The following is a 22,678-nucleotide window of genomic DNA, read 5'->3' on the forward strand; positions in this document are numbered from 1 at the left end:
GAATGATTTATAATCCTTTGGGTATATACCCAGTAGTGGGATTGCTGGATCAAATGGTATTTCTGTTTCTTGATCCTTGAGGAATCACCACTGTGTCTTCCACCAACAGTGTAAAAGCATTGCTATTTCTCCACATCCTCTCCAGCATCTGTCATTTCCTGACTTTTTAATGATCTCCATTCTAACTGGCATGAGATGGTATCTCACTGTGGTTTTGATTTGCATTTCTCTAATGAACAGTGATGATGAGCTTTTTTTCATATATTTGTTGGCTGCAAAAATATCTTCTTTTGAGAAGTGTCTGTTCATATCCTTTGCCCATTTTTTGATGGGGTTGTTTGCTTTTTCCTGCAAATTTGTTTAACTTCCTTGTAGATTCTGGATATTAGCCCTTTGTCAGATAGATAGATAGCAAAAATTTTCTCCCATTCTATAGGTTGCCTGTTCACTCTGATTATAGTTTCTTTTTCTGGGCAGAAGCTGTTTAGTTTAATTAGATCCCATTTGTCAAAATTGGCTTTTGTTGCCATTGCTTTTGGTGTTTTAGACATGAAGTCTTTGCTCTGAATCATATTGCCTAGGTTTTCTTCTAAGGTTTTTATGGTTTTAAATCTTATGTTTAAGTCTTTAATCCATCTTGAGTTAATTTTGTATAAAGAATAAGGAAGGGATCCAGATTCAGTTTTCTGCATATGACCAGCCAGTTTTCCCAACACCATTTATTAAATAGGGAATCCTTTCCTTACTGCTTGTTTTTTGTCAGGTTTTGTCCAGATAGTTGCTTGCAGATGTGTGATGTTATTTCTGAGGCCTCGTTCTGTTCCATTGGTCTGTATATCTGTTTTGGTACCAGTACCATGCTCTTTTGGTTACTGTAGCCTTTTAGTGTAGTTTGAAGTCAGGTAGCAGTATGCCATCAGCTTTGTTCTTTTTGCTTACATTTTAATATTGTTATGTGTGAATTTGATCTCGTCATTATGATGTTAGCTGGTTATTTTGCCTATTAGTTGATGCACTTTCTTCATAGTGTCGATGGTCTTTACAATTTGTTCTGTTCTTGCAGTAGCTGGTACTAGTTTTTCGTTTCCATATTTAGTGCTTCCTTCAGGAGCTCTTGTAAGACAGGCCTAGTGGTGACAAAATGTCTCAGCATTTGCTTGTCTGTAAAGGATTTTATTTCTCTTTCGCTTATGAAACTTAGTTTGGCTGGATATGAAATTCTGGATTGAAAATTCTTTTCTTTAAGAATGCTGAATATTGGCCCCCACTCTCTTCTGGCTTGTAGGGCTTCTGAAGAGAGATACACTGTTAGTCTGATGGGCTTTCCTTTGTGGGTAACCAGATCTTTCTCTCTGGCTGCACTTAACATTTTTTCCTTCATTTCAACCTTGGTGAATCTGACGATTATGTGTCTTTGGGGTTGCTCTTCTCGAAGAGTATCTTTGTGGTGTTCTCTGTATTTCCTGAATTTGAATGTTGGCCTCTCTTGCTAGGTTGGGGAAGTTCTCCTTGATAATATCCTGAAGAATATTTTCCAACTTGGTTCCATTCTCCCCATCACTTTCAGACACACTAATCAAACATAAGTTTGGTTTTTTCACATTGTTCCGTATTTCTTGGAGGCTTTGTTCATTCCTTTTCATTCTTTTTTCTCTAATCTTGTCTTCACATTTTTTTTATTAAGTTGATCTTCAATCTCTGATATCCTTTCTTCCACTTGTTTGATTCAGCTATTGATACTTGTGTATGCTTCATGAAGTTCTCGTGCTGTGTTTTTCAGCTCCATCAGGTCATTTATGTTCTTTTCTAAACTGGTTATTCTAATTAGTAATTCCTCTAACCTTTTTTTAAGGTTCTTAGTTTCCTTGCATTGGGTTAGAACATGCTCCTTTAGATCGGAGGAGTTTGTTATTACCCACCTTCTGAAGCCTGCTTCTGTCAATTCATCAAACTCATTCTCTTCCAGTTTTATTCCCTTGCTGGTGAGGAGTTGTGATCCTTTGGGGGAGAAGAGACATCCTGGTATTTGGAATTTTCAGCATTTTTGTGCTGGTTTTTCCTTATCTTAGAGGATTTATCTACCTTTGGTGTCTGATGTTGGTGACCTTCTGATGGAGTTTTTGTGTGGACCTCCTTTTTGTCAATGTTGATGCCATTCCTTTCTGTTTGTTAGTTTTCCTTCTAACAGTCAGGCCCCTCTGCTGCAGGTCTTCTGGAGTTTGCTGGAGGTCCACTCCAGACCCTTTTTGCTTGGGTGTCACCAGTGGAGGCTGCAGAACAGTAAAGATTGCTGCCAGTTCATTCCTCTGGAAGCTTCATCCCAGAGGGGCATCTGCCAGATGCCAGCTGGAGCTCTCCTGTATGAGGTGTCTGTTGACCCCTGCTGGGAGGTGTCTCCCAGTCAGGAGGCATGGGGATCAGGGACCCACTTGAGGAGGCATTCTGTTCCTTAGCAGAGCTCGAGTGCTATGCTGGGAGATCTGCTGCTCTCTTCAGAGCCGGCAGGCAGGAATGTTTAAGTCTGCTGAATCTGTGCCCACAGCTGCCCCTTCCCTCAGGTGCTCTGTCTAGGAAGACAGGTGTTTTATCTATAAGCCCTGACTGGGGCTGCTGCCTTTCTTTCAGAGATGCCCTGCTCAGAGAGGAGGAATCTAGAGGGGCAATCTGGCCACTGTGGCTTTGCTGAGCTGCAGTGGGCTCCAGCCAGTTCAAACTTCTCAGCGGCTTTGTTTACACTGTGAGGGGAAAACTGCCTACTCAAGCCTCAGTAATAGCAGACGCTCCTCCTGCCCCCAGGCTCAAGCATCCCAGGTTGACTTCAGATGGCTCTAGCAGCAAGAATTTCAAGCCAGTGGATCTTAGCTTGCTGGGCTCGGTGGGGGTGAGATACACTGAGCTAGACCACTTGGCTCCCTGACTTCAGCCCCCTTTCCAGGGGAGTGAACGGTTCTGTCTTGCTGGCTTTGCAGGTGTCACTGTGGTAAGAAAAAAACACTCCTGCAGCTAGCTCAGTGTCTGCTCAAATGGCTGCCCAGTTTTGTGCTTGAAACCCAGGGCCCTGGTGGTGTAGGAACCTGAGGAATCTCCTGGTCTGGTGGTTGTGAAGACTGTGGGAAAAGCATAGTATCTTGGCTGGAATGCACTTTTCCTCACAGCACAGTCTCTCATGGCTTCCCTTGGCTAGGGGAGGGAGTTCCCCGACCCCTTGCAGTTCCCGTGTGAGGCGATGCCCCACCATGATTTGGCTTGCCCTCCGTGGACTGCACCCACTGTCTAACTAGTCCCAGTGAGATGAGCTGGGTACCTCAGTTGGAAATGCAGTGCCTTCTGCATTGATCTCTCTGGGAGCTGCAGACTGGAGCTGTTCCTATTCGGCCATCTTCCCAGTTACCAAAGTGATCTTATAACAAGAAAATTTGTTTATATCATTCTTAATTTCTTCAGTGATTTCACAGTGGGCAGGGTAAGTATTTACCTAACTCACAGAATACTCCAGCTTCCTCACCCTCAGAGGTAAGGCCCAGGCAGTAATGTTCATACATTAAAGTAAATCTATGCCCCTGGCTACAGTTGATTATACCAAGGGTTAAAACAGCTGGGCCAATTATATTCTGTGTTCTAGAAATTTGGAATTGTGATGAAGAAAGATTAGTCTCTTCCAATTGCTGGACTCAGTAGTTGAATAATGGCTATGTCTTCTGTGTGAACTGTGAAGCAGAGAAAGCTGGTCTAGTTAGAAAGAAAATAATGAAACAGAAACACTAAGAAGAACAGAAGTGAAAGAAGGTGACATCTTCATAGGCTCGCTTCTCCTTGTTTCTGTTTCTAAGGACTTACTGAATTGCCACACTTGTGTTTCAAGAAACTGCCTAGATTTTTCTGCTTAAGCCAAATTATTTTTTAGCTTAATCCTGAATTATGTTTTAACTGATTGCAACTATGAAACTCCTTCTCTTGGAAAGTGCAATCTAACATGATACCCTTCAGAAGTGTTTTTTACCAGCTACTGGTCAGCCTCACCTTCTACTGTCACAGCTTCTGCTTGATTCCCCATCTCTCCACCAAACACCACAGAAGACATTTTAACTTTTTATGTTCTCATACCATGGTGCTTTCTATATGCTATTTTCTATTTCTACAGTAATCACCCATCCTTGTCCACTTGCTAAATGGTTACCCATTCTGAACACTTCTATCGTGCTTTGGAGATTCTCACATTATTGTACATAAGTCATTGAAGAAAAATGATTTGCATATCTGTCTCACCACCACCACCCTATAATCTCACAGGTGGTGAACATATACCATTTATATTTTTAAATTTCACTTCTGTATTCTCAATTCAAAATACACAATATGTGCTGTCATGTATTCCTGATACATTTACATCTTTTAATCATTCATAAGATAAGATGTATGTTCAATAAGCACAACTACTAAAGACTTTGGGGTTGATGATATTATTTCTGGGACAAGAAGATAAAATAAAACCTGAGATTCTAAAGAGTTACGTTCTACTTGGCATTCCCACCAGGACATAGAAGTTCTGATAATTGTTAGTCATGAGCCCAGCAACATAAAACATCATAAGCTCTTTCATCAATGTCAACGTTAAATCATATTTGATGTATTAAGTGCCAGTATAAAACCAATAACAGCAGCATCCTGGGACATAGCCAGAATAAGAGCTGTGAAGGATCATTTGCCGTTCATAACTGCATTGACTTGAGCACAAGTGGAGATTAAAGAACAGCAGGCTACCTAATCAGCCACTGTCTGGAGAGCTGAAGTTGGGTTATCACAAGCTGAGAGGGCAGTGAGAGCAGCAGAAAGACAGGTGTACATCTGAACAGGTTGTCAGGAGACAAAAGTGCCTGCGAAGTGGCCATCAGAATTGAACAATGAAGTGTGTTGGTCCCACTGAGGGTGAGTCAGTCACACCGCCAGGATAGGAGATGATGAAGTATGGTGAAGTAGGAGAAGAAATATACAGGAGAAGAAATATACAGGATGCTCCTGGATTATGCTTGTTGTCTTTGTTTAATTATTAAGCAACTACCTCTGTGTCTTCTGCTCTTAAAAATATGCCAGTTTGGTGAAAAATAAGAGTGACTGATTATAAACAACCATTGAATCAAAATATTACCAAATTCTGGACACAGACCAAAGTTACAATAATCCTGTTTAAAGAGTTTATAAAACATTGCTGTGATGCATTTCTGGGTTGTGTTTGTGTAGGTGTCTGTGTGCCCAGAATCCCTTTGAGGGAATCTTCTCAGTCCATGTAGTTCAGGTGAGGCTGCTTCAGTCACCCACTGATGCCATTCGGTAGGCATCTAACCTAACTGCAACTCTCTACTCCCACCAAATCACACCAGTCTGGGACAGAGGCCTTCCTAGGATACTGACAGAACTTTTGAGGAAAATATATTTTTATGAGTGTGAAATTCTGATTGTCATCTGTGCTATCAAATGGGAAAAAGGGAAGGAGTAATTAAGGTAACAGAGGAAAAGAGAACAGAGAAACAAAGAATTCCTTGTTTCAACCATGCCTGGAGTTTATTCTCAGTTATGGGAGACAATGAGTTACCTTTTTGCTCAGTGTAGTGTGAATTGGGCCTGCACATATTACCAAGATAGTCCTGACAAATACAACTGCTTTTTCACTAAACTGTCCAACTTTTTATATGCCCCATCTCATTATACCAAATATAAGCCCACGTGCAGCAGCCGTACAAACAGGACAAAAAAGAAATAGATAATAGGATGGGTCTAGGCTTTGGTCAGCAAAGAACTAAGCCACTGTCCATGACTGGTGCTCCAGCAAGCACAGCTCTTATATCAGTCACTAATGTGCTTATTTCTCTCATGATTGAGATGCAAGCAAATTTTAATAGCAATAAGCAAAGAGATAGAATTAAAATGCAACATTAATTTTACTGGCTTCTCACAAACTGAAATATTCTGAAGAGAAAATTGAAATTAGCATATACTGAGCTTAGACCCTAAAGTGTTAGAAGCCAAAAGGTTTTAGCCTTGGCATGGCCAAAAGCACTGCTTACTTTTTGATAATGGCATAATTGCTTTTTTTCATATCAGTGAAAGCAGAAACAGGAACAGCATATTGACTTTATGAGTCATAATCAGGCCGGCAGCCTGTATTAGTCTGTTCCCACACTGCTAATAAAGACATACCCAAGACTGGGCCATTTATAAAGAGAAAGAGGTTTAATGGACTCACAGATGACTGGGGAGGCCTCACAATCATGGTAGAAGGTTAAGGAGGAGCAAAGGCACATCTTACATGGTGGCAGGCAAGAGAGGATGCTCAAGGGAACAGCCCTTTTATAAAAAACAACAAAAAAAAATCAGTTCTTGTGAGACTTGCTCACTAACATGAGAACAGTATAGAAAAACCCACCCCCATGATTCAATTACCTCCCACTGGGCCCCTTGCATGGCATGTGGAGATCAGGAAAGCTACAATTCTGGATGAGATTTGCGTGAGGACACAGCTAAATATCTTAGCCCTTGCCTTCCTTAACATTTCTCTGCTGGAATCACAGATACACTCCATATAACACCTCAGTTTAGCCCTGGCTATGACCAGGTAGGTGCTCCTTGGCATTGTTATAGGGCAAGTCTTGCATATTGGACCCAGCCTCAATCATATGATGGGAGTTCTGGCACTCTCTGTCCACTTCATTTTCCTTAACCCTACTGCTTCCCCCATCCAGAACCTGAAACTTCTGGTTATATCTAAGACACCACCTAGTAGGACTGCATTCTGTTCTCCATGCTGTTTACTATACAATTTTCTATGAAAAGACTGGTTGTTTGGAATCACAGTAACTCCCTCCACCTGGCCAAGAGAAGCACAGCCACTGTCAGAGTGTATGTCTGCTTTGGAGTTCATTGTATATTGAGTCAAATCTAAAATTTTATACTCTAGTAGACACTGAACATGGTTTCACCTAGGTGATTTCATGTATTTAATACTTCATCAAAACATCCTTGGCAAGTTCCTACCTTCTTTATTCCCACCTTTCTGTCACTAAATTCTCTATATTTTAAAAATAAACCTTAAAGGTTATGAATTGCTGTTGGATATACAAATATATAGGAGCAATACTAGTTAGGAGGCTTTTGTTAGAATCCATTTGAGAGATTGTGGAAGTTTAGTCCAGTATGTTAAAAGAGGTAAGAGTTGGTCATTTTCTAGGTATTTTTGAAGGTAGATCTGACAGGATTTTCTAAAATGTTGGATATGGGTTGTGCCAGAAAGAATGCCATCAAAGGTGACACCTATATTTTTTATTTGAGTAACTGGAAAGGTGAGTTGCTGTTATCCTACTTAGAGATGACTGAGGGAGGAGCAGCTTTGGAGGGTACAGAGATGAAGAACTAGTTTGGGAATACTGTTTGTAGTATTTATTAATCATCAAAATAGAGATGTAGCATTATTTAGGCACCCTGAAGGCCACCCTCACTTTAACACCAACTGAAAAGTTCAAGGGCTTCCAAGGCCACCTTCACTTCTGACACCAGTTGCAATTTCAGGGGTCCCAAAGATTAATCTCAAGTTTGATAATTTGCTAGAATGAGTCACAGATTGGACTGAAAGCTGTTATACTCATGGATACAATTTATAACAGCAAAACAATGTAGGTTAAAATTGGCCAATGAAAGGAATGCATAGGGAAGAGTCCAGGAGAGGTCCGTGCCCAGACTTTTCAGTTGTTCTTTCCCAATGGATTTGTGGACAGTGCTCACTTCTCCAGGCAATGACCTGTAACAATGTGCATGTAGTATTGCCAACTAGGCAAGCTCACTAAAGCTTGAATGTCTTAAGCGTTTATTAGGGTTTAATCATGTAGACATGACTGGCCACCCACTTGGCTGACCTGTAGTCTCCAACCCCTCCAGAACTTGAGCTGATGCCACATAGCTCAAAGCCTCTACCATGAATCACATTGTTAGACTAATCACATTGTTAGCCCAAGGTGCCCAAATAAACAAAAGCACTCCTGTTAGATAGGACATGCCAAAGGCTTAGCGAGTATCTCCCAGGAGCTAATGGCAAAGGCCAGATCTCTCTTTAGGTAAAATTAATTTTTTATTACACAGATGCCAAGGAGAAAAGTGAATTTAAAAGTCTAGAGTTTGAGAAAGTGGACTGGTAAGAGATATGCCAGCGTACAGACAGTGTATTAGAGTCCTAGCAGAAAGTAAAATTCACTTAGATGGTTTTAATGAAAATATTTTGATAAAGATACCCCTTACAGGACTGCAGGCAAGATTTTGAGATCAAGTAGGGCCTGTTGAGACACATATATACCACCCTGAGATCCAAAGGAAAAGCAGTTAACAGAACCAATGAAAAGGGTTAACATGTGCCAAGCACAGTGCTAAGTGATTTGTTCATTTGATTTTTCCTATATGGTAATAATTATTATTATCAAATGCTTATAAGGGAGAAAACTAAAGTTTAAAACATTTAAATACCTTTGTCTATATTTGTTCAGGAGAGAGTTAATGACCTGGGATTCAGCCTGAATCTGCCTGCCACGGGCTGCCATGCCACTTACATGATTCTAAAATTTGACATTGCTATGCCACATATAAGATCATCCCGTGGGTTTCAGCCGCTCTCCATGACTTACCTACAAAAGGGTGTCTAGTTAGTGACTCTCCCACTTAGGCTTTCCTGAAAGGCTTCTGCTTTGCTAGATCAGGGTTGTGAGCATTTCTGGTATGGAAGTTTACAAATAGGAGTGGAGTAGAAAAAACAAAAACATAATGGCCGAATTCTCCGGTGGAAGGAAGTTAGGGAAGAGGTAAACTAGACTTCCAGGAAAACAGAAGCAAAGGAAGTATGTATGTGTATGTTTCTAAGTGTGTACACATGTACACATGTACATGTATTAAGTGTCAAAGTGTGTTTTCAGGATTTGGGTGTGTTTGAGAAGAGAAAAAAATACAGGATTTTAGTTGCAACTGACTATAAATTTGTACACTTTTAAAATGTTTTCATGGGATTGTAAAGGTCTGAATTCCTGCTGGAATTCTATTTATTTGAATGTATCATGATTCAAGGTTATCATGTGTGTCCTGGCTTCAAAGAGAACATAGTGCCTAGAATGTATCGTCTATACTGTATTATTATTATGATTTTTGTTACAAAGCGTGGAAGGGCTTTGCCATTCATAAAACAATATAATGGATATGATTTAATATCATTAAAAATAATTAAGAGATTTTAATATGGGGATAACCATTATATAATCCCACCATGCCTATCCCACCACCCGAGGTCAGATCCCATATTGAAACATGCCCCTAGACACAGAACTGGACTCAGAAACATTCTTGGCACAGTGCTTCATTTAGCTACAGATAATCAATTATCCCTGACATGCAAGTTAAAACTCATTTGCCAGTTGGTTTATAATGTATCAAGCTAAAATGTTTTAACATGCTCTGGGTCTTCAATTTACTAGGTTATATCATAATTTTAAAATAAAGAAAATTTCAAAGAAAGAAGGCAGTATCTCTGTAAAATTAGCATTCAGACTTGAGTATGTCCCAAGGAGACTAGCCCTCCAATTCTATTTTGCATAGCTTTCTTTTCCTCCTCTGAGAAGGTGAAAAACTCTTTGAAGGTTTCCTTTCATTTCCTTTTCTCTTCTCTCTTATTTCTCTAAGCCCCAATTATCTCTGTTTTCAGTGTTCTCTGTACAGAAAAAATCCACATCACCACACACCTCCAGAAGGAGAGAATGGCTGATAAAAAATTGGAGATTGGATTTTGTTTCAGTGCCAATCTACTACTTGTGTCAAACCATTTAAAATTTTCTCCTTATAGTTAGCTCTCTTCTCTATTTTTACAGCATTACCACACATTACAAAATCCATAGCTGGTACGTATGCACTATTTAGTTAGCTTTAAAACATTTCTGTAGCCCACATACATTCTAATAAAATTAATTCTTTGAAAGGCCATACTTTGGCTTCTCAATAAATTATTATCTTTTCTCAACTGAAAAAAAAAGATGATGATGAAACATGGAATATAGATGAATCGTTTTTGTGTAGCTTATGATACAATGCATTTTGGGTTGAGTCTGAGCTTGCATAAAGGCTGACTGAAATGATAAATAGGCCTGATGATTAAGCCAGGTGGCAAATCACTAGTTTGTGTAGCTGCCAAAATGGATACCTGGGTATGGGAGGAAACCTGGGACTCCCTTCCTGGGGATAGGGTAGACGAGGGCTGCCATAGAAGTGGTGTGATTAATCTCTTTAGAAGAGAGTGCCAGCTGCAGTGTGCATAAATGTCTCCTCCTGGATTCTCCTTAAAAGCTAAATTGATGACAGTCTCTTAAAAGAGCTGCTCAGCCCTCTGTCCCTGTAAGATAAAGACAAATCTTGATTTCAGCTACTACTGAAATAAGTAAAAGTAGAAAAAGGTTAAAAAAAAATAACAGCACTGTACTCTTAGTGAAGGAATTAGAGGTAATAGAATGTTACTCATCTACCAAAATATAGGGATGATTGCAATGTGGTACCCTTTTTTGTTAGAAGGTTTTGTGGAGCCCATCTGTGCAGATTGTTTCTTTTTTACTATCATTACATCAATTAATTACATTAGGGAAGAAGGGGACACTTTAATTAAAAGGCTGTTTTAAGGAGTTATAATTCTACTCTGTCATTAAATAATTTAACAATTTAAATAGGCACCAAATTTGTTAGTAAAGAATAATTCTGAAAATGTTTGTTTGCAAATTATTTATATTAACCACATTTTCAGCAAAATTAATTTTGCCTTTTTATTTCATCAAATCAAAGTGTCCATTGATTTCTTCATTTTGACCAATGGACTGTAGGATAGGAAGACATAAACCATCTCAATTATTTTGAGAGACTTATTTTTTCCTAAAAGAGAAAAACCTCTCATTTTACAAAGTATGCATATTTGCTTGTGTGTGATATGCCTGATTAGGGTAATCTTTTCTGCAATTGGCATTTTTAGAACATGATGAGTTGCAAAGAGAAGACATGGCTGGTGAAAAGATGGATACAGACCCACAGAAATAAATATATAGCCAATAATGTAATTTAAAAACATTGCTGCTACTTAAGTCAGAGAGCTAACTATAATGAGAAAATTTAAAATGGTTTGACACAAGTAGTAGATTGGCACTGAAACAAAATCCAATCTCCAATACTTCTTTGGATAAAAACCTTCATCCACATAAGTTATACTACAGGAGTGCCTTTGTGTATTTCACATAAAATGGGTGGATAAACACCTATTTTTTGGATGTCTTGAATGCATCTTTCTTTTTGTCAACCATCTTCCATTTTTCTAGAGTGTGCTAAATAATGGAATTCAGAGACTTATATCTAAATGTCAGGGAATAAGGAAAGCAAAGGATTAAGAATGAAAATAAATATGGAAATATGAGAAATAATATCATGGGACAGAACAAGAGAGGCTTAGAAGCTAAGAGAAGATTCTAAGCAACTCCTGGTGCAGGAGTTGATGGAAAGTGAGAATTTAAAAATAATGATTCTGCATTCTGTATTTAAACTGTTCTCTAGACTGTTTCTGTCTGATTGAAATAGTAAGCCATTTTTTTTAAAACATTGAATGTGAAAAGCATTATAGAAACTGCTTTTGTATTTAAAAAAATGCCAGAGTCAAACTGCATCTCATGCAGTTGAAGACTGAATAAGTAATATTATTCCAGTCATTATATTTATCTAGGATCAGTGTCTTACACATAGTGGATGTGCAAAAAATATATGTGGAGTGAATGAATTAAGATAACATTTTACTCAAATTTTTAAGTAGGAGATGGCAGGTCCTACTAGTAGTGAGGTTTTTATCTTTTTTTCACTCTTCAATGTTATTCCCCAGGGAAACTGGCAAACTGAAATCTGTTACATTAATGCCAGCAGAGATGTATGAGTGTGAAGAGAATAAGTAAACATTTATTGTACCTGATGGCTCAATGGACTATCCACATGAGCTCATAAGAGACTTGAAAATACTTGGCAGTGTTTATCCTTAGGATGAACTCTACAAAAACTATTTGTGGATATTATTTTCAGAAAATTTCTATTTTGGGGTCAGCTGAGCTTTTTCAATTCAAAACTTATGAGCTAATATGTAACTATGTAGTGCCTTTCCTTTGGCAATGAGTTAATTTCTTAATTTTTTTAAATTCTAATGTTAGGTTTTCTATCTAAATCAGTGTCAAAATATCATCCAAAAATAGAGATAGTAGCTAGTACATTTTTAATACAATATTTTCCCATGTTAGCCAATATAATCATAATGACAAACAGCCATTTACTGAGAGTCTAATATATGCCAGTTTATTTTTCAGAGTTTTACATGTTAAACCATAGATGATTTTACCTTCTTATAGAGAAAAATATATCAAAGCTGAGAGTAATGTAGTGCCTCTCACAAAGCCACACAGATTGTAAAATTTTGAACTGAGATTCAAACCCAACACCCCAGCTATAATAGCCTAAATCCCCCAAATTTACATTTGACACTCACAAATCTTGTGAGGTAAGTAGGGCAAAAGCAATTTTTATTTTCTTTATTCACCTAGGGTTGCTATTTGATTATTCTGCATTTATGGAAATAATTTTGTGAGAATGATAGAAATTTAAAATGGGAACAATTTACGGGTAATCTAAATTAGCAATTCTTAGACATTTTCATTTTAGTACCACTTTACATCCTTAATAATTATTGAATAACTCTAAAAGCATTTGAAATATGTGCTATATTCCTTGATACCATATTAGCAATAAAAATTGGAACATTAAATTCATTATTAGTTATTTAATAACAATAGTAAACTAATTACCTCTTCACATAAATATTATATTTTTATGATAAGTACCTAGATGTTCCAAAACAAAAAAAAAAGTGAGAAGGGTAGCATTATTTTATATACTTATAAGTCTCTTTACTATTTAGTTTAATGGGAGGCAGCTAGATTTTCACATCTGCTTCCTCATTCAATCTGTTGTAACATCACATGTCCTGTAATGTCTGGAACACTCCACTGCACATGTATGAGAGAATGGAAGTTAAAAAAAACAAAGAAGGGCTGGGCACAGTGGCTCACGACTGTAATCCCAGCACTTTGGGAGGCCAAGGCGGGTGGATCATGAGGTCAGGAGTTCGAGACCAGTCTGGCCAACAGGGTGAAACCCCGTCTCTACTAAAAATACAAAAATTAGCCGGGCGTGATGGTGGGCACCTGTAATCCCAGCTACTCAGGAGGCTGAGGAAGGAGAATTGTTTGAACCCAGGAGGCGGAGGTTGTAGTGAGCCAAGATCGCGCAATTGCACTCCAGCCTGGGTGAGAGTCTGAGACTATGTCAAAAACAACAACAAAAACAGCAAAACTACTTAGTATTATTTAAAAATAGCTAGACTTCAGGGACCCTTCTGAAGGGTACAGGTGTCTGTGGAGCCACTTCGAGAGCTGCTGATCTAGATAAAACTTTCATTTAGAAGACATGGAAATTAAGGTGTCTCATGGATCTGCTACTGATGATCGATTAGAGAGGGGCTGATACTTTCCTACAAGGGTATTAGATATGGCTAGGATGGATGCTCAAACTATCTTATGGAAATATATGAAGATAATTTTGAGTGGAGGTTTGTATTTTACCTCCCTCCCACTGATGACAAAACAACCAACCCACACATCCCTACTGAAACTACCCTTGCCTGGAACAGCAATGATCTTGTTAAATTGAATAACCATTTTTTAAAAAGTGCTTACTGAGATTTGTTTGTTAGCAACCCTTGACATGGCTGATCACTCCCTTCATTTTGACTCAATTGTATGGTCCTCCCATGATCTCACACTCAGTGAAAGCACCCTGTCTCTCCAGATGCCCAACCAGAAGTCAGAAACTTCCCAGACTCTGATTTCTTCCTCACCAAGTGATCTCAATCATCTTTTCTTATAAATATCTCAGTATTCCATCCACTTTTTTTTCTGCCTGATATTTTGCCCTGAATATGCATCTTACCTCTCTTACATTATCCCTACTATCTTCTAACTATTTGATTTTATTCCTTATTTTTATGTGTTTTTTTTTCCAAATTTTATTTTAGTTTCCAGGTGTACATGTGCAGGTTTGTTACATGGGTAAATTTTGTGTTGTGGGGGTTTGGTGTACACATAATTTTGTCACCCAAGTAATCAGCATAATACCAATAGGCAGTTTTTCAATCATTAGTTCACTTCAAATAATGAACTCCAGCTCTGTCTATGTTGTTGCAAAGGCCATGGTCTCATTTTTATGGCTGTGTAGCATTCCATGGTGTATATGTACCACATTTTCTAGTATCTAGGTTGATTTCACATCTTTACTATCATGAATAGTGCTGCGATGAACATACACATGCATGTTTTTTAATGGTAGAGTTATATTCCTTTGGGTATATCCCATTAATGGGATTGCTGAGTTGAATGGTGTTTTCAGTTCTTTAAGAAATCTCCAGACTGCTTTCCAGAGTGGCTGAACTAATTTACATTCCCACCTTTTCTCCACAACTTCACCAGCATGTTACTTTTTGACTGTTTAATAATAGTCATTCTGAATGGAAAATATTTGCACACTATATCTCTGACAAAGGTCTCATTTCCAGAATCTACAAGGAACTCAAACAAGTCCACAAGCAAAAAATAAACAACCTCATTTAAAAATGGGCAAAAGACATGAAAAGACACTTCCAAAAGAAGACATATATGTGGCCAACAAACGTATGAACCAATGCTCAATATCACTAATCATTAGGGAAATGCAAATCAAAACCACAATGAGATACCATCTCACACTAGCCGGCACGGGTTTTATTAAAAATCCAACTATTTCTTTCCCCGGTTCTTCTCATCAGTCCTCCATAATCTGAACAATTCTTTTGAACTACGGATTCCAAGTGGGCACTTTTCACAGCTCTTAGGTTAAAGCCCCAATTCTTTCAAGTATTTTATAAAAGCTTCTGAAGCAGCCCCATGCTTGCATCTACAGCTGGGCTTGTCACTGATTCTTCTTTGCTTCATAAGATTCTCTGACCTGCTCCCTCACTTCCATGACAGTATATAAAAACTGTTTATTCTTCTATATGCATTCCTTCTATTCTTTCTCTTTTTATTCATGTATTAACTTAGATGTCACCTCCTTTGGAATACTTTCCCCCGAGTCCTCCCACTCTGAGTTAGATTATCCTGTATATGATTCCTCAATGATGTGTTCTTTCCAACCAAAATATTGTTTGCCAGTCTTCATTTGTAGTTACTTGCTTAATATCATTTTCCCCTGTATACTTTTAGTATTGTATGCACAGAAACTTCATCTGATTTTGTCTTTCTACAGTGAAAAAATAACCCCATTAAAAATGGGCAAAGGACATGAAAAGTCACTTCTCAAAATTGTTCTACCCAATGTTGAGAACAATGTTGGACTTATAGTAAGAAGATTATAAGTCATACACATTTGTTAGATGCATTATTAAATGAATATTTTTTTCTCTTTTTTCTGCAGTTAGTTGTATTTATGGTTTTCTGACTTACCTTTATGAAGTTGAGAATCTTGCTTTGAATTAATTATTTTATTGTCCTGTTAGTATAATATAGTTACTATCCTGCATGACTGCTATGCCAGAGTGGTTCAAAGACTGGCTCTCGTATGACACCTAAAACCAGGTGAAACCAGGCCTATATTTGGAAATTGGCCTCATTCTTTTATGACCAAGAAGGTCATCTGGGAAGATTGGTTAAAATATGCATGCATGAGTTCTACCCTCTGAAGATTCTAAATTGGTTGTTTAGATTGTAAGCAGCTCCACAGATTACTGCCACACCTTTCAAAGTGTAGGAACTACTGACTTACTGAAAGAATACTCTGGTTTATTTATAAAAAGTAGTTAAAGAGTTACCTTGTAAAATGTACTCTAATTTAGTAGCAGAGCACTCCCATGTTCAAAGAAATATATAGTTTTCTGAATGTATAGTTTTCTGTACATATATGTTTGGAAGGATGTCATAGCCGAACATTGAACTCTAGCAGGTATTACAAGTTCAAGTACCTATTTTTGTTTCTTTACAGCTCAATGTTAACACCTGTACTCATTAAACACATCTTACTTCTCTAGAACTTATTGTAGTATGTTTAATGGATGCATTTAATATCAATTTTTATGCAGTATTTATTTAAATAGCATTAGTAAATATTTAACTTTGCAAAACAAAATGTGGTAATACTATTTTACCATGCAATTTTTGCAGCTGTTATGTGTAGAAGCTGTTAGGTGTAGAAGCTGTATAACTTACAGTGAAGCAACTTTATGGGGCCATGTGTTTTTAAAACAAAATATACCAAGTATATTTGTGAATTCACATTTTTTGTTGTTAATTGATACATAATAATTTTGCATATTTATGGGGTATAATGTAATGTTTTGACATATGTCTATATGTACTGATGAAATTAGAGTAATTAGCATATCCATTACCTTGAACATTTATCATTTATTTGTGATGAGAACAGACAAAATCTTCTAGCTATTTTGAAGTAAATAAAACCTTATTGTAAACTATAGTAATCCTTCTAAGCAACAGGACACCAGCATTTATTCTTCCTTTCTAATTGTAACTTTGTACCCACTGACCATCCCCTCTCCATCCCTCTCTTCCCTCTACCCTCTATTTATTTTTATTTATATTTACTCCTGTTTTCAAAAAGGTTAAGTAACAGGTATGTATACATACATACAGACAGTACATGTGCGCACACACGTGCGCACACACAGACACACACACACACACACTCGAGAAACAGAGAGAAGGAAAAAGAGACAGTTTCTGATTATTTACAAATATTTTGCTTTATCGTTGTTTGTCATACTGTATTGATGAAGGTAGTTTTTCAGGGAAAATAGAAATAGTAATATAGAGATGAGATTTTTAAAAGATAAGAAGAAAGTAGAAGGAGAAAAGAAAATTGCTTCATTTGATCCAAGCTGCAATGGAATTAGATGATCTTTTTTTCTTTTCACACTCTTTTATATAGTGGATCTTTTGTGTCAGCTCTTTAATGTGTTTCATTACTTGAAGACTGTATAAAGGAATACATTCAATAATTTGTCTCTTATTTTAAAATGCATCACAGTTATATGACTTATTGGAAATATATTCATTAATGTGATATATTTTTAATTTAATTATCAGGTACTTCTCTAGGAGAACGCTTACTTTACAAATGTGTGCAGGTATATTTACTTTTTAATTTAATGTTGTTAACTAGAAAACAATACAAAAATTGTTAGCATTATTTTTTAAAATAATTATGGTTCAGGCTATTTGAAATCTATTTTATTAAGGAAAGTTATTTCACTGTTACATATACACCAACTTGAGTTTTCAGGTTATTCACCAGAGCATTACATGTTACTGACGATGAAAACCAAGTAACCAAAGTTTCTAATAATAGGGAATAGTTACATAAATTAGGTGCGTGATAAAACACAGTGTTCATTAAAGGCAATCTAGAATAATAATCACTGACTTACAAGGCCCTCTAAGGCATTATCACAAAACAATTATTAATGTAAAATACAATACAAACAAAGCTATGTGTGTACATGTGTAAATGCACAGAACGTGTTATGGAAAAACAATATTTCAAGCCTTTAATAGTGACAACCTGCAGGGGAGTAGAACTGGGGTATAAAGGGAAAGTATTTTACTCTATGTCTTTTTATACATTTAAGTTATTTATATTAACTTTTAGTCATGTGTTTCTTTTATAACTTGAAAAATGTCTTAAAGAATTTGAGAAATGTTTATTTTAACAAAAATAACAGAGGATATGGAATTGTTTTGAAACAGGAATTTCAAGTTGCACCATTAAATACACTTATACATGGTCAAGAAAATTATGCATTCTTGGCCGTATCAAACTATCTCATGTAGTTTATAATATACAAACCTATGTAACCACAAAAATTAAAATGAAATAAGAAGAAAATTATACATTCTAATGAGTGTTTTCTGATTCTTTGCCCTACTCTATTTTTTATCTCTAATATTCTTTTTTTTTCCATTTTAATTAAAGGTCTCATTCGTTTGCAAGAGCTCATCAAAGCTCCATCAAGGTATAATCTTCGACTCAAAATTCGTCAGTTACCTGCTGATACAAAGGATGCAAAACCCTTACTAAAAGAAATGAAAAGAGGCAAGGAGTTTCATGTAATCTTTGATTGTAGCCATGAAATGGCAGCAGGCATTTTAAAACAGGTAACCTTTAAATTACTTCAATTCTTGTTTTCTTCATAAATTTGCGCTTACAATATGATCTTCTTTTAAATCAAAATATTATTGTTATGTAATCAGTTATAACAACCTTGATGTAATTTTATGATAGGAAGTCTGACAATTGCTTTTAATTAATTGTCTTAAAAGAAAAGTAATGTAAACATTGATGATCTTCAAAACGGGTTGTTTGAAGTTTTGAGGTTATTTTCAAATGACTGCAATGCTGTTGGTTAATGAGATAGTTGATTAATGAGATAGTTATTTATTTTTGTTCTGAAATGAGGGAAGGAACTAAGAGTCAACCAGTTGAGCAGCTCATTCATTACAATCAACCAGTAGGAAAAAGATGTAATAGATTTACCATTTACCTGATATTTACTGTAAGAGACTTTATATATTTGATCTTATTTCATCATCACTACAACAAAAAGAAGTAGGGACTATCTCTACTTTACAGACAAACTGAGTTCCAAAATGAATAAGTAACTTGACCAATGTCAAGTAGCAAGAACATAGCAGAGGGATTGATATCCAACCTAATGATGTTAACAAGTATTCATTCCAGAATAAAGCATTGCCTGACAAAAACCAACAAACCAACCAACCAAACAAACAAAACCTTCTAAATCTATCAAAAAAAAAAACAATTTGTAGCTGTGAAATCTTTTAGTATTATGTCAGCATTATTCAGACCTAACAGCAAACTGGAAAACAGAAATTATTATCAGTCCATATCTTACAGATGAAGGAACTGAAGTTGGGAGTTAAATGGCCAGAACAAGGCCCTACACTTACTATGTAGTAGAGCCTGGATTTGAACACAAATTTTTGGATTTTGTTTCTTAAACTCTTTTATGCACACTGAGCTGACACCTTTGTAGCTTGGAACTAGTCAGTCATTTAGAAACCTCTCATGTATAAGATAAAATATTTCTACTGGAGGGTTATGCAGATTCAGATGTCAAATTATATCCCGTTAAATATAACTGCCAATAGTAAATGCGTGTTATAGCATGGTTAATTTATTAAGCAGATGTTTATCCCATATTCTAATATAAATGTTGATTTTCACAGTAAAATATTTAATTTGATTTGAAAAATTGCTATAGTTTTATCTTTGGATAATGAAGCATATGAGAGTTTTTGGGTTTTTTTGGCAACAAATAAAACAACGCACTAAGATTACTACTGAACTCTAGAGTCAAGATTTATTTCACATAATTCCCAAACAATTCCTGATCATGGTTTGAATACACAGGCTTGGAAAAGAGACCTTTCCTTTACTCCTGGAGTGAGTGGCACTAAGCTATTTCAGTGACAGAGCTTTGGCTGCTTTCTCTAGGCTTCTAGTAAGTATGTAAATGATCAGCTGTCTTTTCTTTAAAGAACTAACTCTCACTATTTTGCTATCTGGAAGGTGAGAAGCCTGTCACCTTTAAAAATTGAATTTGCTTTCTGCCTTCTATTAGATATATTTATTATTTTATACTTGTTTTCTTATGTGTTCTTTGCAAACATGCTTTGTTTGCAAAAGGAAAACAGAAATAATAGAATATTTAAATACATATAACAGAAAAAAGTAATTTTAACAAGGTCAGTAGATGAAAAATTAGAAAATAGGTAAAATGAGAATATGAAAGTTAAGATGAATCCAGAGCGACATTATTATACAGTATGCATCCTCTGAGGTCCTATACCGGAAGACCACAAATATGGTGGTGGTATTTTTAACTTTGTCTCACATTTGAATTTTCCAGTTATTCTAGTAACCAAGAAGAAAGTGAATAGCTTCTAGGAAATTCAGCAGTGCATTTAATAGGGTCCTATTTTGTGATTTGTGAAATTTTTCTGAGATTCCTGAACATTCACTGATGTTGGAACTCCTAAGACATGGTATAGGAGTTGAAGAGCAAAAATAGATGAGCTTTCAGGTAGTCTGGCTTCATCCAAGAATGAATATTAGGACTATCCAGAAAAAGAAATGGCCTTAATCAGTTTACTCTTGTGTGTTTGTTTATGTAATTTATTTAATTTATTTATTTAAACTGATTGAGCTTTTACTAGTTATTGAACAACAGTGAATTTGAAGTTTTCCTGCTAGAAAGCTTTAAAAGTGAGTGGAGTTTGCAGTTGAGTAGATTTCCTCTGAGGCAAGTTGAGTACACTAATTGGCATGCATGCCTCCATAGCAGATGATTCTACCTCCATCCAGATTTATCAAAGAAAATACCCTAGGGCAGAGCCAAGATCCTCTGAAGTAAAACCTCATAAGGACATTCTATCACAGGGAAAAAATAGTAATCAGGAACTTCAAAGTTTAGATCAGAGAGTGTGAAATAAAAACTTTTAGCCTGGAAAAAATGTAAAAGAAAATGCTAATAAAATTCTACAGTGGTGTGAAGTAAAATAAAGTAAAAATTGAAGAAATGTGTATAGGCCCCCCTCCTATTGTTGACCTTGAGCAATATGATTTCTGGATCTTACCTGAAAAATAAACTGGTTGCAAATTATCTGCCTAGATAACTGCATGTGTTAATTCATCATATAGTGTAGCACTACACCAGCTTAATGTTGGGGTTTCTAATAATATTTTGACTTTAGAAATTTTAATCTGTAGTATTTCTTTTAGGAGAGATGATATCACAACCGCTTTTATGTTGAGGCAATTATTATATTATTTGTGCATAAAAACATACTGATTTTATTCTCTCTAATGTGTTTGAAGTGTGCATACAATTCACTCAAAAGTAGCAGTAAGACATGCTATAATTAAAACCAGATCCAGAGCAAGTTATTTTAAAAAAAATTCTACCAGACATTATTGACTAATCTTTTAAGAGAGTATTCCTGTTATTCATTCTTTTTGAGTAAGGTTACAATGTAGGTACTTAATCAAAAATAACTACTATTTCTACCTCCAATTTTGTTTGTTTGTTTGTTTGTTTGTTTAATGGAGTCTGGCTCTGTCGCCCAGGCTAAAGTGCAATGGTGCGATCTCGGCTCACTGCAACCTCTACCTTCTGGGTTCAAGCAATTCTCTGCCTCGGCCTCCTGAGTAGCTGGTATTACAGGCAGCTGCCACCACGCCCAGCGTATTTTTTGTATTTTTAGTAGAGACAGGCTTTCACCATCTTGGCCAGGCTGGTCTTGAAATCCTGACCTTGTGATCCACCTGCCTTGGCCTCCCAAAGTGCTGGGATTACAGGCATGAGCCACCGCGCCTGGCCTTCCAGCGTTTTCTACGTCATATATCACAGCACATAACTGATCCTTGTTTTCAAAATCAAAAGCTGAGAGAAGGTCAATGAAAGCCAGAAACAGACTCCAATTACCCTCATAGATTTCTTCTCAAGGTGATGAAGAAAAACCTGTAGCCATTGGAAATACGTATGTCAGAACAAACCATCTTCTTCTCCACCATCTCCTCAACTCCTTCCCCTACACCAAAGCAGAATTTGATGCACTTGCCTGAGACGTCCATGTTTTCAAATTTTCAAGGAAGGAACAGGCAAAAATTTTAGAATGCATGGAGTCAAAAATTGTTCTACATCTTTGAGAATATGAAATACACCACTTTAGAAAATGACATAGATTCCAAACTCCACATTAGAGACCTGGAGTCCATGTTTACTCACTGTCTCACTTTGTTGGACAGTTTATTCATTCTTTTCATGTCCTAGTTTCCTCACCCATAAAATGAACATAATAGTAGGACTGACTTCTAGGGTTTTTATGAGGCTTAAATATGTAATGTGCTTAGAATAGTATCTGACAAATTTTAAGCATTATATAAGTATTATTTTTAGTTATACATCTGAATCATTATTTCTTTCAATTACCTTTATCTCTAGTTCTATACCTACAGAGTTGATAAAGTAAAAAAAATTGCCAAGCATAATATTGAGCTGTCATTTAATGGTACTGGAGATAGGGAGCCATCTGAACATATCCATCAGGAGCAATGAGTGCCTTCTACAAATATGATCTTGTAAATTTGTATTTAATAAGGGAAATTCTGTCTTATTTTGCTTGAGATGAAATTTTAATCCGAATATTATTGGTTTATATAAGTATTACCCACTCAAGAAATATTATTTGGTAATTTGATACCTAAATTTCCTGTGCTCAATTCTTTGATGCCACCTTTCATTAACCAATGTTTCTCCCTTTTTAAATATATTTGATACATTCCAAATTTTTCACAAATATCTATTCCTTCTTAAAGAATTCATGTTGCAGAACTACAAATTCTATCCTACCTAACTGGTTAATGCTGATTTATGAGCATGATGCTTTTCTTATTTTTATTTTTTATT

General features: G+C 36.4%; 1 protein-coding gene across 9 annotated transcripts in view; it reads left to right on the forward strand.

Moving 5' to 3' along the window:
* Positions 1 to 22,678, forward strand: part of GRIK2 (glutamate ionotropic receptor kainate type subunit 2) — a 1,183,302-nt gene that overhangs the window by 768,161 nt on the left and 392,463 nt on the right. For all 9 annotated transcript variants that reach the window (XM_009451673.5, XM_009451672.5, XM_054685483.2 and 6 more), the window contains 1 exon segment: positions 18,163 to 18,344. In XM_009451673.5, the coding sequence (XP_009449948.1) occupies positions 18,163 to 18,344 (182 nt within the window).

The sequence above is a fragment of the Pan troglodytes genome, chromosome 5 (genome assembly GCF_028858775.2).
Source record: "Pan troglodytes isolate AG18354 chromosome 5, NHGRI_mPanTro3-v2.0_pri, whole genome shotgun sequence".
In the NCBI taxonomy this organism is placed as follows: Eukaryota; Metazoa; Chordata; class Mammalia; order Primates; family Hominidae; genus Pan; species Pan troglodytes.